Genomic DNA, 16,426 nt, shown 5'->3' on the forward strand with positions numbered 1-16,426 from the left:
CCGGGGAATAAACCTTCCACCCCTGGGCGCCAACCCGGCTGCAAAAACGGACGGATAACCCAGAAGACAACCTCCGCCACGGTGAGTTTCGGGGGTGGGGGGTCCGCATCGTAGGGGCGTCGATGCGCGCATGCGCCGCACTTGCTATTGTTATTGCGGTAGCCCAGCGCAAATAGAGGCGGACGAACCGTGCTCGGCGGCGCAGAGTGCAAACCGCAGCCGAGCCGAGTGAAAGGGAAAGCGGCTGCGAATTGCGACCAGAACCCCCCCCAAGCCCCCCCACCCCACCTCCCGGTTCTCAAGTGGACGTCTTAAAATGGCGTTGCCCTTTGTTTGTGTACCCCCGCTCGTCGCTTCCCCCCCTCGCGTGCACACGCATCACCATAACTACCATTTCTTCTTTTGAGGGCTTCTTATAATATATCTATTCAAGGCGTTTTTTTTTTTTAATGCAGAAATGAATAAAGGATGCACGTCCGCGCATGCGCACTAGCGTTAAGTATTAATGCGTGCTTGGGCTTTTTTTTCCTCCCTGGTGGGATAGAGCAATGTTGCATAACAGGCATTTTTTGGGAGGGGGGGGGGGGGCAACTGACACACACACACACACACGCACACACACACACACACACACGCACACTGTAAAAACGTCCACGCCAGTCGTCATTTTAGAGTTTCAAGGACATAGGGGTGATGCTGCTGGTGGATGCTGGGTAATATAGAGGAACATCTGTTTGCCTAGTGACGTCATGACCCCCCCTCCCTCACATCCTTTGCTTCCTAACCCTCCCTCCCTCCCTCCCATCCCTCCCTCCTTCCATCATCCCAATCCTCTCTTGCGCTGAAGGCAGATGCCCCATTTGTTTGGCCGGAGAACGGCCATTAATGCCAAAGTCAGGAAGAAGAAGAAGAAGAAGAAGGAGTTGAGCACGGCTGGGTTCTGGACTACCTTTCATCTCCGTTTCATTGTCTTTTTCAGGTGCAACGTGGACAGGTTGGACTTTTACACTTTTGCCAGGATCTTCTATTTTCCCCAGTCAGGAAGATTTTTGCATTTTTTTTTTCCTGGGGAGAGGGCTTTCGAATGGAATGCAGCAAGAGGATCTCACCCATACACACACACACATTTACACGCACTCACACACATACATACATCCGGTGCGCGGGTTGCGTCTCTCCGTGTTCACAGCGGACCTTGATTTAATGTCTTACAATTAAGGCACGCGGTGAATGCCAAGAGATGATCCTCCTCGTCTTCTATCGGAATGCTTTCCTTCACGTCTTTTGTGCCTTGTGAAATATGCAATAAACGTGTTTCAAAATCTGCCTTTTTTTCCTACGCGTGTATGTGTGTGTTGTGGGGAGCTGTCCGGTATGCGTGGTGCTGAAATCAGAGCCTTTTGTTTCTCTCAGCAAAAATGCCGATACTCCTTTAACCACCGCTCCTATTGTGACGCGGCTCATAATTCCAAGTGCACAGAAGAGAAATGCATTATGTATATTTTAAGCGTTTGGGAGTGATTTAACTATTGAGTGCTTTTTTTTGGGAGGGATTCGTTTTTAAAAGTGACGTTGGAGGAAAATGAATTATTTGCAAGATAGTGCGTAGTGGAGTTTAAAATGTAGGTTTAAGAAATACAGTAGTGTTATTTTTAATTTGTGCGGATCATAAAATGCAAAGGGGGAAGGAACTGTGACGCGGTTAGAGATCAGCACGCCCTCCGGTGGAAAGAAGAAGGACTGCAACTTTAGCTCGTCAATGCGTAGCAATAAAAGGAAAACTGAAAAGGAAAATATGTACTGCGAGGATAAATGTTGGGGAAAATAGTTATTTTAGAGTTTATTAGGACTAATTTTATATATTTATTGGGGATTTTTTTTATCAAATCAATTCAGAATTTTAGGAGATTAAGGTCTAATATAACATTCTCATAAACAAGTGCATTTTCAATATATATCTTATTCTTGCATTTCCTCGAGAATTTTGAAAGAATGTTGTTTTTTATGATTAAAAGCTTTTTATCAAATGATTCTTTTTCATTTAAAACTTGAAACTCTACTCAAACACCTATCTTTAACAAAATACAATTATTCTATAGATATTATCATTGTATTTTTAGGAAAGAAATTGTGCAAAACTAACGTTGTGTACAGAAAATGGGGGAAATTAATCATTTCAACACTACAATGAATCTCAAATGACTTATTCCAATAAGTTTAGTCCTTTCCACTGAGGCAACTTTTTTTTGTCCCTTACCAAATAATTAAATAAATCCATCCCATTAAAAAAAGAACATTTTGAGCATTTCATTACAACAAAAAATGTGACATTTTTTTTGGTACTATTTTCCATTCCCCCAGATTAACCTTTAAAAAATCCAATTCAAATTTGCAGAGCAAAGAATATACTATAATTTCTTTAAACGTCAACATGATCAATACCAACCCTCCACATTCAAATGTATTGGACACCATCACAGTCAATGTCAGCCAATGAATTAAAAAAAAAAAAAAATGCTTGTTCCTTTTTCCGTTTCATTTTACAATCTACGGCTCGTGGGCAACATTTAGGTCCCGAAAGGGCATTAAAAATGGCCAATACGCAATCCGCTAATTTGACCCCAACTGTTTTGTCATTACAAAATAAAAAATAAACAAGATTGCCCACCATTGATGAGTGGGGGGAGTTGGTCGAATCACGTCTCCAACTCATTTTCCTTTTATTTCTTTCAATTAAGAAAGCAATCAACACACCACGTTGGGAAATTGAGTTGGAGGCAAAACAATTAGGCTTCAATTAAAATTCTAACGATTATCAGGAATGGAGAGAAGGACAAAAAAAAGTTGGAAAACGCCGCAGTAAGATCAACTGCTTCTATATTAGGATTCTGCGTCATGACGCTTGTGTAAAAATTCCTAAGCATTCGTTCCTTTCTTTGCTCGACGATTCCACACTATTGTTTCCATATTTTACCACAAGTCGGCCAACAGCGCCATCTCGAGGTCCAAAACTGTCAATTGGCACACTGCAAAAAGTGCAAAGTGAGCGCTTGACTATTTCCCGCAAATGTTTCACAAATAAAACAGGATGTCCTGCATTTTATGATATTGCTTTCATATCTTTCAATATTATTTCAATATATATTCATGATAATTAGTTGACGTTTAAGGCAATTTTTTGGTCATAAAATGGATCGACGAAATTGTATTTCCTGTGGTTAAAAATATTTCGTTTTCTCTTTCTTCATGTACAGAATTAATTTAACTTGTAAGGGAGATTAAAAAATATATTTATAGATATCAGACGTAAACAAAATGCAATTTTTCTTAATGTTATATATACAGCTACCTGGTCTGGTATGAAAACAGCTGGTTTCAGTTACACTGACCACACCCATGGATAAACCACATAAACCAAAGCATTGCAAAGATATGAAATATCAGCAACATAATTCAAGGTAAGAAGAGACAATAGACAATGTAATTACATTCTATCAGAAGGGGGAAAACACAAAAAAACATTACTAAAGCTTTAGCATTCCATTACACTTTTTTTCCCTGATGACTACATATTCTACCAAGAATCAAACCGCATGGGGGCAGCAGAGTGCCAATCTGAAGCTCCCTGCTCCATCACGACTTGGCCAACCATAACTGCAACTGACATCACTAGAAAGTGTGCTCTTCACCACATAATTCTGAAGGAGAATGTTCTTCAAACCAGTTGTGACCCTCAAACTAAAGGATACAATCACCCCCGTCCAAAAAAGCCACACACAGCAGTCAACTTCTGAACTCAGAAAGGCAAATTGAGAGGTTGAGTCCTGACCTTTCTACTGGAAAAGCCTCCTCTTGTGGAGGAGTTACGAGGAAGTCTCGGGAACACCTTCACGGCCAATCGGCTCGGCCTAATGAGACAAGATGGGGCGCGGCTGCCATTACGGCCCCGGTCTGTCAGCACTTTGGTAATGAGGACGGCGTGGACGGCGGGACGCCCGAGGAACGTGAATATACATGAGATCAGGGGTGCCAAACGTGCGGCCGGTGGGCCCGAATCGGTCCACTATGTTGTTCTGGCTGACGGGCACTTGTCACAGAAATAAATGCTTTACTTTTTTTTACTGCACTTTGCTCAGTGTTCTATCTGCAATCACATTTGTTCATTCTGCCATCAAAACAACGCCATCAATGGGAGCCAATGAGTTCCTAAGAAACGTTAAAATGCCCCCAAACCAACTAGAGGTCACCTGAAATGCCGGGAGCGACAAACGAACAAGAAGCACCCCGGAAAGTCCCCTTTAAAATCAATAGGAAATGATTCAAAATTCCCCATTAGTGAGTGAGCAGGAATGCAATTGAGTTGTAATGTATGTCTGTGTCCACTAGAGGGTGGAAGAGCCACGGCTGAGTAAGAGAAAGTGAAAATCCACATTTGCGCAAGCTTAAACTTTTGCGATCGTTGAGGAAGAAAAAGTTGCGGGTTAATTATTTCTAAAATGAAATGTTCAGCGTTCAAAGAGTTCATTAAAGCCTTAAACGGGGGCTGCGATGGGCAAATGTTTCTTGGTAAGCCAACCTCCGCCTTCGGGCGATGAGCAAGAGGGAGGGAGAGGGAGAGAGAGAGAGAGAGAAAGGGAGGGAGGGAGATGGAGAGAGAGAGAGAGAGAAAGCGTGTCTCCTCCTCTCCGTCAGGTTTTGACAAGTGTGACGGCGTCAAACTCGGAAAGGGCAACGTCGGGGCGAGACGCGTCGTCAAGAGTTCCCCCCCACCCCCGTCCGTCCATCCGTCCCTCCCTCCCAGCTAACCGGGTGCCAGCCAGTTAGACAGCCAGCGAGGAGCGGCCATGAACCGGAGGTTCAACTTTGGCTCCGACATCTTCCACAAAACTCTGAGCGCCGTGTCGGCCAACAAAATGCAGGACCCTTACCGGGGCGAGCCGGCGCCGTCGGCCGGAACGGGCTGCTACGACCGGGCCGACGGCGACCCCATGCAGGCGGGGTTACTGGCCGGCGCGCGGGCGTCCGCGCTGGGCTTGCCCACGGGCTCCCTGTGCGTCAAGTACGGAGATGCGTCGGTGGCGGCGGCGGCGGTGGCGGCGGCCGCCGCCGCCGCGGCGGGCGAGAGCAGCAGCGGCGGCGAGCAGAGCCCCGACGACGACAGCGACGGCCGCTCGTGCAGCGGGGACGTGCTCCTCCTCGCCGAGCGCAAGGGCAAGGCGGAGGGGGGCGGCGGCGGCGGAGGCAAGAAGAGCAAAGAGCAGAAGATCCTGCGCCTCAACATCAACGCGCGCGAGCGGAGGCGCATGCACGACCTGAACGACGCCCTGGACGAGCTGCGGGGGGTGATCCCGTACGCGCACAGCCCGTCCGTGCGCAAACTGTCCAAAATTGCCACGCTCCTCCTGGCCAAGAACTACATCCTCATGCAGGCGCAGGCGCTGGAGGAGATGCGGCGACTGGTGGCCTACCTCAACCAGGGCCAGGCCATCCCGGCGGCGGCCATCCCGGGCACCACGGCGCTGGCCGCCCCGCCGCCCGGCCTGGGGGCCTACGAGTCGGCGCCCCCCGTGGGCGTGCCGCAAGTTCCGCCCCCTCCGGGCTACCCGGCCTTCCCCCCCAGCGTCCCCTCGTCGTGCCCGGACAAGTGCGCCCTCTTCAACTCGGCCGCCTCCAGCCTGTGCAAACAGTGCACCGACAAGCCTTAACCCCCCCCTCGCCCCGGCTCGCGCCCCCCCCAGACCCCCCTTCCAAGGTTAGAGACTCCATACCGACACTTTTTCTAATATTTCCATACTTGATCGTGTACATAAAGTCGTCCTCTAAGTGCTGGTGCGAATGACTACGTTGGACTTTTCTTGGGATTTTTACGGGGGTGGACCTGGCAACTTTTTACCCCCACTTTACGGGAGTGGAACGGAAGAAAAAAATACCCACAAATGAACAAAAAAAAATATCGAACCTTACTGCTGCTTTTCCCTTTTGATTTTTTTTTTTTTAATTCGCTTTGTGGAATGTCACAATTGATCTATTTTTTAGGAATATGTTGCAGGGGCACGTCTGAGGCCATTTTAGGAACTCCTTTCGATTGATATTTATTGGTGGTTGCACATGCTGGTCTGTCTTTTTATTTTTTAAATTGCAGATATTTTAATAGATAAGATGGTTGTCAGGTCGAATTGTGTAGATATAATTGAGTTATTATTCGATGAACTGAAGGCCCGTTTGTATGTATTGGATTGTTGAGGGGGGGAAAAAGAAGCTTTATTAAAATATTTTGAACAGATGGACTTAAATGCTCATTCTTTGCTTTTAAAATATGCAAAAATGGACAATTTGATTTTTAGGCTGGATTTGGCTTTAAAAATGACATTTTGAATACGATCAAAAATGCATATCCTTTTAGTAAAACGTGTTATTTAGTCATAAATCACGGCTTTTAGAAGTAAAAAAAAATGTGGAACTCGAATGCTAAAAACTAAATATGAAAGCTTTCCACCGAATTAAAAAAATACAGCTTCAGCACCACGGACAGAGACAATTCTCTCCCATTTCAAATGATTGGAAAATGGATGCAAATATGGCATAACACGTGCAAACAACAACAATGCACAGGCCGTCTGTTTGTCTTTGTGTGTATGATGAGCAATTTGGACAACATGGCCCGCCACCGTGTCCCACTTAATCCCATCAAGCTCCCCAAGGACCCCCCTGCTCCTGAATGCATCGCAAAAAAACCAAAAAACACTTTTTTTAAAGCACTGCTCAAAACAACATTTTACCAAAACGTAAAAAAATGGCTTTTGAAACGGGAAATGTGTTCAAACCGTTCAAAAAAAAAGATTCCCTGAGGAGAGACAGAGTCATAAAATGGAGTTTGTGTCTCTAATCTATAAAATCTTTTTTTTTGCTATCACAAATGTCAATTGGTTTTAAAAAAAAAAGATTTTGAATTGTTCGTTTAAATTGAGCGTACGTGCTGAAAAAAGGAAATCATTACATTTGCAAACTTTGTGAAAAGTGCCTTTGCGTTCTCAATAAAAAAAATATCAGTTTCCAAAAGTCATAAAAATGACAAGAAATAAGCCAATCAATTTCCAACATGACAAAAAAAGTCACAATTCTCCATCCGTTCAATTTAAGCCAACCTGGAATTTCATTTTAACGACACAAAGCCCCAAAAAATGAGAAAAGAGGAGTTCCTTCTCAGCAATTTAACGCATCCACCTGTTGTCTCGACATACGAGCGAGCATCTCTCTCATCCAAATTTGAGATATGAACGCAGCAGTTCACCTGACATTGACTTGAGCGTAAATCCATCCCCCCCGATAAGAAAGCTCCCAATTGAAAAGTGGCCCAAAGGCAGCCTTTTTATGGGCCCGACCATAAAAAGTTCAATTTACTACACACGAACCGGAGGACGATAAAGTACAAATGGACGTGCCCGCGTCCAATCGACGGCGAGGGACGTCCTCGCCCTAAAAAGATATACTATGTGGAAAAGATACAGGTGTCAAATGGGTAGCGATGATAGTCGAACAGTGGCGCGTTGTGGGCCTCGTAAAAAAATCAAGCGCCAGCGCATTTGTGCTTTTCAATTTCCGTCTGGGATTTATCGTATTTAGGATTTTAAATGGTTGCTTCCATTTTTTTTTTAACTGAAACTTTTCCAACTTTACAGTCCAACGTCATCGCCTTTTTATTTTAAGTATTCATTTCAAATTAATGACATTTTTTTCCTTTGTGATTGTTTTATAAAACAGAACATTAACTCATGAGGAATTGATATATTCTCCTTAATATTCAGAAAAATATCATTGAGATGGCATCCTTATATTGCATTTATTTCATTTTTTGTTCTCAAAGTCAAAAAGAAAGTATTTAGACTTATTTTAGTATTTATTTTGGTTTGATGTAAAAAAGAAATCCCATTTTAAAACTATTTACATTTCATTTCTTTCAATACTAAATCCAAGTGTTACTTTTTTCCTTCTAAAATTGAGACTTTTATCAAGATTTTATCTTCATAATTTGACATATTTTCATCTGTACGGTCTCCTCAAATATTTATTTAAAATTATATTTTGACATTGTAGTCATCCTGGCTATATAAAACATTTGTTATTCATAATGTAACATATAACACAACTTTGTTCTATAAAAAATACATTTTAATCATTATAATGTGACCTTTCCCCCTCCAAACAATATTTTTCCCCTCATAATCTTAAAACTATTCACAGAACACAAAAAAAGTCATTCACAACGAACCAATATTTGCAAACGCTGAATCCCGCCCTGATTTTTCTTTAACGACGATCAACACCTAACATTTTACAAGTAGCGCGTAAACTTTTTACACCCACTTTATTAGCACACGTGCCATTTTGAACTACATTTCACGTAGCATTAATTAGCAACATCCCATTAAGTTCCCACTGCTCACTTTAGCATGGACGCACGCTCGCACCCAATTGTTCTCGCCACTCGTTTCTAACGTGCTTTCCTTAATGAGCTCCTAATTCATTAATGCGGGAATAAGTGAGGTCAGGTAAACATATGGTGTTTATCTCATAAGGGGGGAGATTTGGGGGGTGATAACGTGCGATTATCCGCTCCGTCGCAAATGCGATTGTTGGGTAACATCTCGCAATATTCAATCGTCCGCCCGCCGCCGTCATCCGATTAAAATCCCCCCCCTCCAATCTTGCTAATCCCTTTTTTACTCTTTGTGCTGTAATTGGATGTGCTTTTATTCCGGATGGGATTAAAACGTGTCGGATAGACAAACAAAAAAACACTGCCGTGTCTAAAATTGGGAGAGAAAAAAAAATGGCGTCGTATAGGAGGAGGAGCAACGTGACGGAGGGAGGGGGAGAGGGGGGTTGGGTGTCACTTAGCCTGATCAATATGCAGATGGCGAGCCGCTCAGAGTTCATTAACGGCGAGGCGAGGTGGATTTCATCTCCTGTCTGTGATGTTCATTAACGGCGGCCTGGGCGTCGAAATGAAGACGCGGCGGTGACACGCGCTGACGGCGGGCGGGAGTCGCTCCCACGCGCTGAGCGGCGGACCAATCGGAGAGCTTGAAGGATAGCGAGCCACGCTACGGCGCCCAAGGCAATTTCTTTACAGGTTCAAGCGCTCGTCAATCGCTTTTTTTTTTTTAAAGGTCGGCAAGTCGGCGGGCCTAAAAAAAATGTTAAAGACTCTATTCTTATTATTTTAACGCGGGTGTACAATGGCAAACTCCCCGGAAATTAGCATCGTCTTCCAAAATAATGAATAGTCGCACAAAAATGAGCCAATCACAAATCCCTAAGAAACATTGAAAAGCAACTTGGAGCTTTATCTGGACTTTGACTACTTTTTTGGTGACTTTTGCCGTTTTGGGCTCGGATTTACAAGCCGGGCCGAGCGTCACCGCGGCGACCCCATGTCCTTGGCTCCTCGTCGGCCTTCACCTCGCCCCCCCACCCCACCCCACCCCAGCCTTGTGAATTTTATGGCTAATTTCCGGCAATTTATCCTGGCACTTTTGCCAAGAGACATTCCTGCGGGAATAATGTGCATAATTTGCATAAATCATTCTGATGGAATGCATATCAGCGCCCGTGACTCCACCCCTCCTCCTCCCCCGAACACCCTCCTCCTCCTCCTCCGCCGACCCACCGCCGTTTACTTTGTAATCAAAAGTGACTCCGCTGCGGGATGGGGCGGGAGCAGCGTTTGGGCTGCGGAAATACCATTATTTGCGCTACAATTCACAATTGGGAACCTGGGACTGTGGAGCAACCAGACAAAAGACAACATTTTTACAGAAAAGTTTGCTGGGAAAAAATGCTAAACTTTGAACAGCGCCTTAAGTTTCACTTTACGTTAATATTGCAGTTTGCTGGTTATTATTCTTAGTCACGCTCGACAGCAAAACCAAAACTTAAAATTGAGACAAACTCAAGCTCAAGACCAAGACCAAAAGCAAGATAGTTTCCATATACCAGCAATAACTACATCAAGATTTTGGTATGTGAAGACAAAGACTAAAAAAAATTAAGCCTGATAGCCAAAATACAGTAAAAAAAGGAGACATTTGCATGACGAGAACAAGTCCAAGACGGACCAAGAGCATCAAAATGTGGTCTTAAACAAGGACAAAAACCCAGACTACAACCAAGCCTTGCCCGAAACCGCAAATCATGGGCACTCAGTCAAGATTAACACTTAAAAAATAAAAAATAAATCCTAAAAAAGAGGCTGAGACTTTCCCCCGAACCACAAATCATTGAGATCAAGACTATGGAGATTAAAGGCAAAGAAATGACTTTGTTCAAACCAGTCTGATTCCAAATTTCAAATAGGATGATCTGCCACTAGCTGGCAAAAGTCACCATTGTGGCTCAAAGGGAGCCACCAAGTGTGGACGTTAATCACAATAATCCAGGGCGGGCTCATCGGGGCTCGCCGATGGAGCGCTAAATGACACGCCCCGACGCGAGCGGCAAAACCAGTCGCTCGTGGAGGTGACGGGCGCCGGGGCCGGGGGGCCCCCCGCCGAAGAGAGGGGCGCTGGCTTGGCTTGCACAGCCATCCAGACCATAATTACTCTCTCTTTGACTGCGCTGGCATTAGGAGTCAGTCAAAGCAGATGAATTTCCACCCATAGCATGGCTACCTCCTAAATGCAGATTCTCTTAATAAATAAGAGTGAAATTGCGGCGGCGCCGTCACCGCCGCTTTGTGGCGGGACGCCTCACGTGAAGAGACCAGCTCTTCTTCTTCTTTTGCATAAATGGCAGGCAGCGCAGGCAGTTAAGCGTTGTGGATTTAGCGGCTGGAAACGGCACCCAAATGGGCTCCCTGGACGGCTGACATAGAAACGGCACAAGGAAACTTGGCTAGCGCTGGCGTGACCTTATTTTGGGGGAAATTAGGAGGAAAAACGCTCCTGATCGAGTACGACCATGTGTTTTTTTGTATTATTTATACATCTCCTTCAAACTCATTTCAATCTACAGCAGAAGAACAAAAAGAGACATGATTGGCTGTATTTCACTATCAATGACAGCCACAGTTCAGCACTTACAGTAACAGAAAAGAGTACAAATCCTGAATAAAGCTTTGAAATTCCCCGAATACAGGATGAATAAAGTTATCCAATCCAATCCAATATGTGCAAAGAATATATATTAATGTAAGACTCAACTTTTCTATAGAAAGCATTCCCACTCCTAAAAATCCAACTTCAGCAATACAAACTCCCCCTGACACAAAATGGCCGCCCTCGTTGACTATCGCTAGTCATCATTTTCCAATCTAAGATAAAAGCCACAAAAAGCCCTTCCGCTCCCTCAAAGTACATAACCCGGACCCCCAATCGGAGGCGCTTCCATTACGCCGAAGACTTTTTCCACTATAAAAACATGATCGGACGATTAACCGAGTTGAAGTCGAAGGTCGCCGATGATGTTTTCGCTTCGTGAAATCATGAGATTTACTTTTGAGACGGCTTCATTCGTGAAAATACGGCGTTGGAGCGGCGACGGCGACGTTTTGCGAGGCCGCCGCGTGTTTAACCGAGCTTAAGTTCCAACATCCGAGCTGCCTTATGGCGCGGAGAAAAAAGCCACTGTGTGGATACGACGATGCTGATAGGCTATAAAATCACTTAATGACCCCGTCGCTCGCCACCCGGGCGTCGCTTGACAATTCATCACCTCCGAGAACTACCGGACAAATTGCCACGTTTGACGATCGGCGCCGTTGACGACGACGGACGTCCAATTTGTGCTTTGGTCGTGATTTTATGTTTATGGGTAGTAGACGTCCAATCCGTTTGAAGTGGGAGGATGGCAGCGAACTAACAAATTTGTTCGCTGCCAACCTCCCACTTCAAACGGATTGGACGTCAATGGCCAGTGTGTTAAAATGTGTTTTCCTGAGAAAAATTGCAAAATATACACCGTATTTTCTGGACTATAGGTCGCTTTTTGGGGGGAAGGGGTGAACGTATTTGTAGTATTTAACGATAGAGTCGGGATATTTCATGAATTTCAAAATGACTAGAAATATAGATTTCAAAAATGAGTACAAGAATGAAATGAGAAAATTAACTATAAATAGCTATACTACTATATACTATTTTTGATATATATATATACTATATTACTATTTTTGTGAACGTATTTGTAGTATTTAACGATAGACTCGTGATATTTTATGAATAGGCCTTTTAAAAAAAAAGAAGCTTTTTCAAATTGACTAGAAATATAGATTTAAAAATGAGTATAATAATGAAATGAATGAGAAAATGAACTATAAATAGCTATGCTACTACTTTTACAGTTTTTTGACTGTTGAAAGTACTTTTTAAAATTGTCATTGAAATGGACACGTTGGTCATAAAATGCGCGCTATACCTTTAAATGGAAAAACAACTGTACGATTTCAACTTCTCCAAACTTGTCAATAAAAGCTCCAATCCACGTGACGACAAGGTGAAGATTTTTGTCCGCCACTCTGGGCGGGTTTGTTTGATATGTCCCATTTTTAATGAGCTCTCCGGAGGCGAGCCCCGAATTTGCATGCGGGCGTAATGAAAAAAGGGAAGAGCGCGGCATATTTCACGGCGACTGTCAAACTCACTCACGCCCCTCGCGTGAGCGTCGCGGAACTTCATTCCCGCCGACGGACACAAAATTTCAAAAGTCTTTATATGGTGGAAAGCGCTTTCTTTCTATTTTTTTTTAATCTCAATATCAAGTCTCCTTGAAAGTTGCCTTTTTCTACCTTGATTGATGCTATGAGAAAAAATACCAAGCGCCCCATTCAAGTCATATATATTCATATTATTCACGCAGCGTGTTTTGTATATTATTCTTAGCACAAATGCGAATTTTGGGGATAAATGGGACTTTTGTCACAAGATTTTGAAATATTTTTCCTACCTTGCTCAATGGCTGTCGTTGAGGGCGATTGACATCACATCCATGTGGACTGGGAGGGTTGGCAGCTTATATTGTTGTGGATTTTATCCATTTTTGGAACAGCGTTTATGTCTGAATATAAAAAAACAAGAACACCATGAATATTGTATGAATACAATAAATGGAAAAATATTTTTTCTCACTTTTGTAACATTTTATAATCTAAAAAAAAGCCTACAAGTTGTTACAACAAACAGTAAATAAATATGACTGTACTTTTTCTAATCATAAAGCACCATACAACACAAATTTATAAGTAACTCACTCACAGGTGTCAAAGTGGTGGCCCGGGGGCCAAATCTGGCCCGCCGCATCATTTTGTGTGGCCCAAGAAAGTAAATCATGAGTGGCGACTTTGTGTTTTAGGATCAAATTAAAATGAAGAGTATAGATGTTTATTAAATTTCCTGATTTTCCTCCTTTTAAATCAATAATTGTTATTTTTCAATCCATTTTTTCTGTGTTTTTATTTCAAAAATCATTTTGTAAAATCTAAAAATATATTTAAAAAAAGCTAAAATAAACATTGTTTTAGATCTATAAAAAACTGAATAATCAGGGATTTTAATCCAGTTCTTTTAATCAATTTATTTAAAAAAAACTGATTATATCTAAAATGGTCCACGTGAAATCAAGTTGACGATAAAGGGGCCCGCGAACCAACTATTACACACCAATTATTGACTCACATGGTCCTAAATTTTTGTCTCAGATTTGTCATAAAGCACTATACAACACAAACATATTGAAAATAAATAAAAAATTGTGAATAAATGGCACATCACATTGTTTTTTTTGTTTCACCCATTCTAGAAAACAACACTAAATATCACAAATCAACATATAGCACAAACTAGCGGTGCCCTATTACGACACATTTATCGCTCAGCTCTACCAGTCACTCAACCACGATAAATTTGCCACCAATCGCCGTCAATGGCAGCCTCGCACCGACGCCGATCCCCGTGGAAAGCAAGCTTGTTAGTAAGATTTGGGCTGACCCGCTGTAAGAAATGACGTGCGGGTCCCACCACGCCGGTGCTAATCGCCACTCGGCTAGCCCGGACAGGTCTGAACCGCAAAGTCGTTATTGACACGACGCGGCCAGTGACGGCCTCGGCGGTAATCGGCGGAATAACGCGCGGGATTCCTTTTGAAGAGGAAGTTGACGCGGCAAGGCGGCAGAGCGCGCCGGATAATTAGCAGTGGCGCTTTAGCTAATTTTTACAGCTAAACATAATGAGTTCAGTCTATTAATTAATATAAGCACCCATTACAGCGTTGGCCCGATTTCACGCGCTGTGTTACAAATTTGTTTCTAGGGACGAGTTGGGCGCTAACGATGTCGTAATTAAAAGGGAGGAAAGCTGCCGTCTTTTTTTTTTCTTGGGAGAAATTGTCACTAGTCTGTTTTGGAATAACAACGTTTTTAATGTACTTTTCTGATTCTAGTAACTGTTCAAAAATCAATATTACTTTCTAATGAAATGATGACTTCTCAGAGCTTTCCTTGTATTGAACAAATACAATTAAAATGTTTAATAGTTTCTCATCAAAATATGATATTCTCTCCTGATTCTCAAGCAATTCTGACTTTTTTTAATGCATATTTAATCTTTGCAAGCAATTTTGTTCCAAGCTCGAAAAATGACCTTCTCTTAAATGTATAATAAAGCGATAAAAACCTCAAAACATGTCACGGCTTACCCTTAAAAATGCCACATTTCCTCATAAAACTATCATACAACTGCAGCATCTGACAGTAACATAAAGTAGACGTGGTAAAAGTTTATTAAAGCTTGGTTAGTAGTAATAGTATGCTTTTAAAAGTGAAACCCAAATATCCATTTGCTACCAAACCTCTCCGCTCCAACAGATTGGACATCCCCAAGTGACAAACACCCTTATAGCCCCAATAAACGGCTAATCCGCCCATCCCTCATTTCCCCCTCGTCAGCGGCAGCCTTAAAAGATATCTAGCCTCAAACAAGGGGTCTTAAAACAAGATAGTCGGGGGCGCGCGGTAAAGACGGCGGGGCCACGCTCCCCCGGCCGTGAAGGTGACACCACCACGCTACACGCAGAACAAGCCCTTTTGATTAATCACAGGATATTTACTAGCTCACATCCAATCAAGGGCGGCCGGATCGGCGGGGGTGGAAATTACACAGCAGAGTTAACCTGTCACACTCTACTTTAAACACACACACACACACACTGAAACGCTCCCGACTGATTGTTTTATTTCCCGCAGAAACAACATCACCTGCCGTCAGGTGCTCGCCTGCGCTTTGATATAAAACCTTGCGGCGGAGAAGAGGAACATTCATCTCCGGGCGTCGTCGTAATCATGGGATGTAAGGTAATAACTACACTTCCTGTAGAGGACATAGTGTACTGCACATGTAGCGAATAAAGACAAATGTACTTTTTACAGTGGGACTTTTTTAGGAGCCAACGAAATCCCCTAAAACTCCATTTCAAATCAAATGTCAACATTTCCAAAATAAGCATTTTTTGGTATCCCAAAAACAATATGAAAGCGTGACACCCCTAACGACGTAACCTTTGCGCGCTGTCCTTCACGGTTAGCGCTCCTCCGCCGGGCGGGAAAAGCCAAGCGTGCTGCGTTAGCGCGCGATGCTAAATGTCACTCGGCGGGGGAGCCCGGGCCCCTTTCAAAACAATTTCAACATTTTTCAAGGCGCCGCCCCTCGCGTTAATGTACGACTCCCTGGGCCAAACCACGATGAAAGACTTTCGTTAGCTGGCGAGCGCTAGATCACTTAGCGCCGCGCTATCTCCGGACAAATACTCTATTAGACGGGAGCGTTTTTGTCAGTCCCGCCGCGGCCCGGATATTTCCTGGGAGTGACGAGCGGTATTAGCCGCCAGGAGGGAGAGTAATTCCCGTGTCACATTGCTTTAGCGCCACCCCCGCTGACAATGGCAAAGAGCAGGGCGCGCTTACTCAACGTAATCACATTTGCCTTTTTAATGGCATCCCTCCACCCCGTTGGCCGGGGACGGCGCATCGCTCGCCCACTGCGCGTGCTAATGCTAATAATACGGATTGATGATTTGCCCACAATTCTGGGGTCACTTCAAATGTTTTGGACATCTATTGCTGTTCGTGGCAGTTTAAAGGTGAAAAACAGTTTCGCCCATCGACAAGTGAAGACGGACGCCATCGGTAGAGGCCGAAATAACGATGCCAAACTTTTCTTGAGCTTTAGTAGCAATAGAATACGGTAGATGGGGAAAAAAACGGAACCATTTCATATTACGATATCGATTTGCCACATTATAAAACATTTTTTATCCTTTGCATGTGTGATATGCTAAAGTGTTTATCGGTATTCGATTTTTGATGCCTTGATCCACATGGCAAGTGTGACGTGTTAAAGTGTATGTCGGTGTTTGATTGTTGATGCCTTATGCAAGT

At 43.6% G+C, this 16,426-nt stretch overlaps 1 protein-coding gene and 1 long non-coding RNA gene across 3 annotated transcripts in view; one reads left to right on the forward strand and one right to left on the reverse strand.

The window, feature by feature from the left end:
• Positions 1-16,426, reverse strand: part of LOC144091654 (uncharacterized) — a 58,534-nt gene that overhangs the window by 26,883 nt on the left and 15,225 nt on the right. For both annotated transcript variants that reach the window (XR_013305794.1, XR_013305792.1), the window contains one exon: positions 12,943-13,053. This is a non-coding gene — a long non-coding RNA (uncharacterized LOC144091654). The remainder of the gene's footprint in view (positions 1-12,942; positions 13,054-16,426) is intronic.
• On the forward strand, positions 4,691-6,287 carry bhlhe22 (basic helix-loop-helix family, member e22). The gene has a single exon (XM_077624936.1). The coding sequence runs from the start codon at positions 4,845-4,847 to the stop codon at positions 5,703-5,705; it is 861 nt and encodes a 286-aa protein (XP_077481062.1). The 5' UTR covers positions 4,691-4,844; the 3' UTR covers positions 5,706-6,287.

Source organism: Stigmatopora argus, chromosome 17, assembly GCF_051989625.1.
Source record: "Stigmatopora argus isolate UIUO_Sarg chromosome 17, RoL_Sarg_1.0, whole genome shotgun sequence".
NCBI classification, from domain to species: domain Eukaryota; kingdom Metazoa; phylum Chordata; class Actinopteri; order Syngnathiformes; family Syngnathidae; genus Stigmatopora; species Stigmatopora argus.

Excerpts from the sequence above, each read along its gene's own strand:
- bhlhe22 (XM_077624936.1), top strand. The coding sequence starts at position 4,845 with ATGAACCGGAGGTTCAACTTTGGCTCCGACATCTTCCACAAAACTCTG.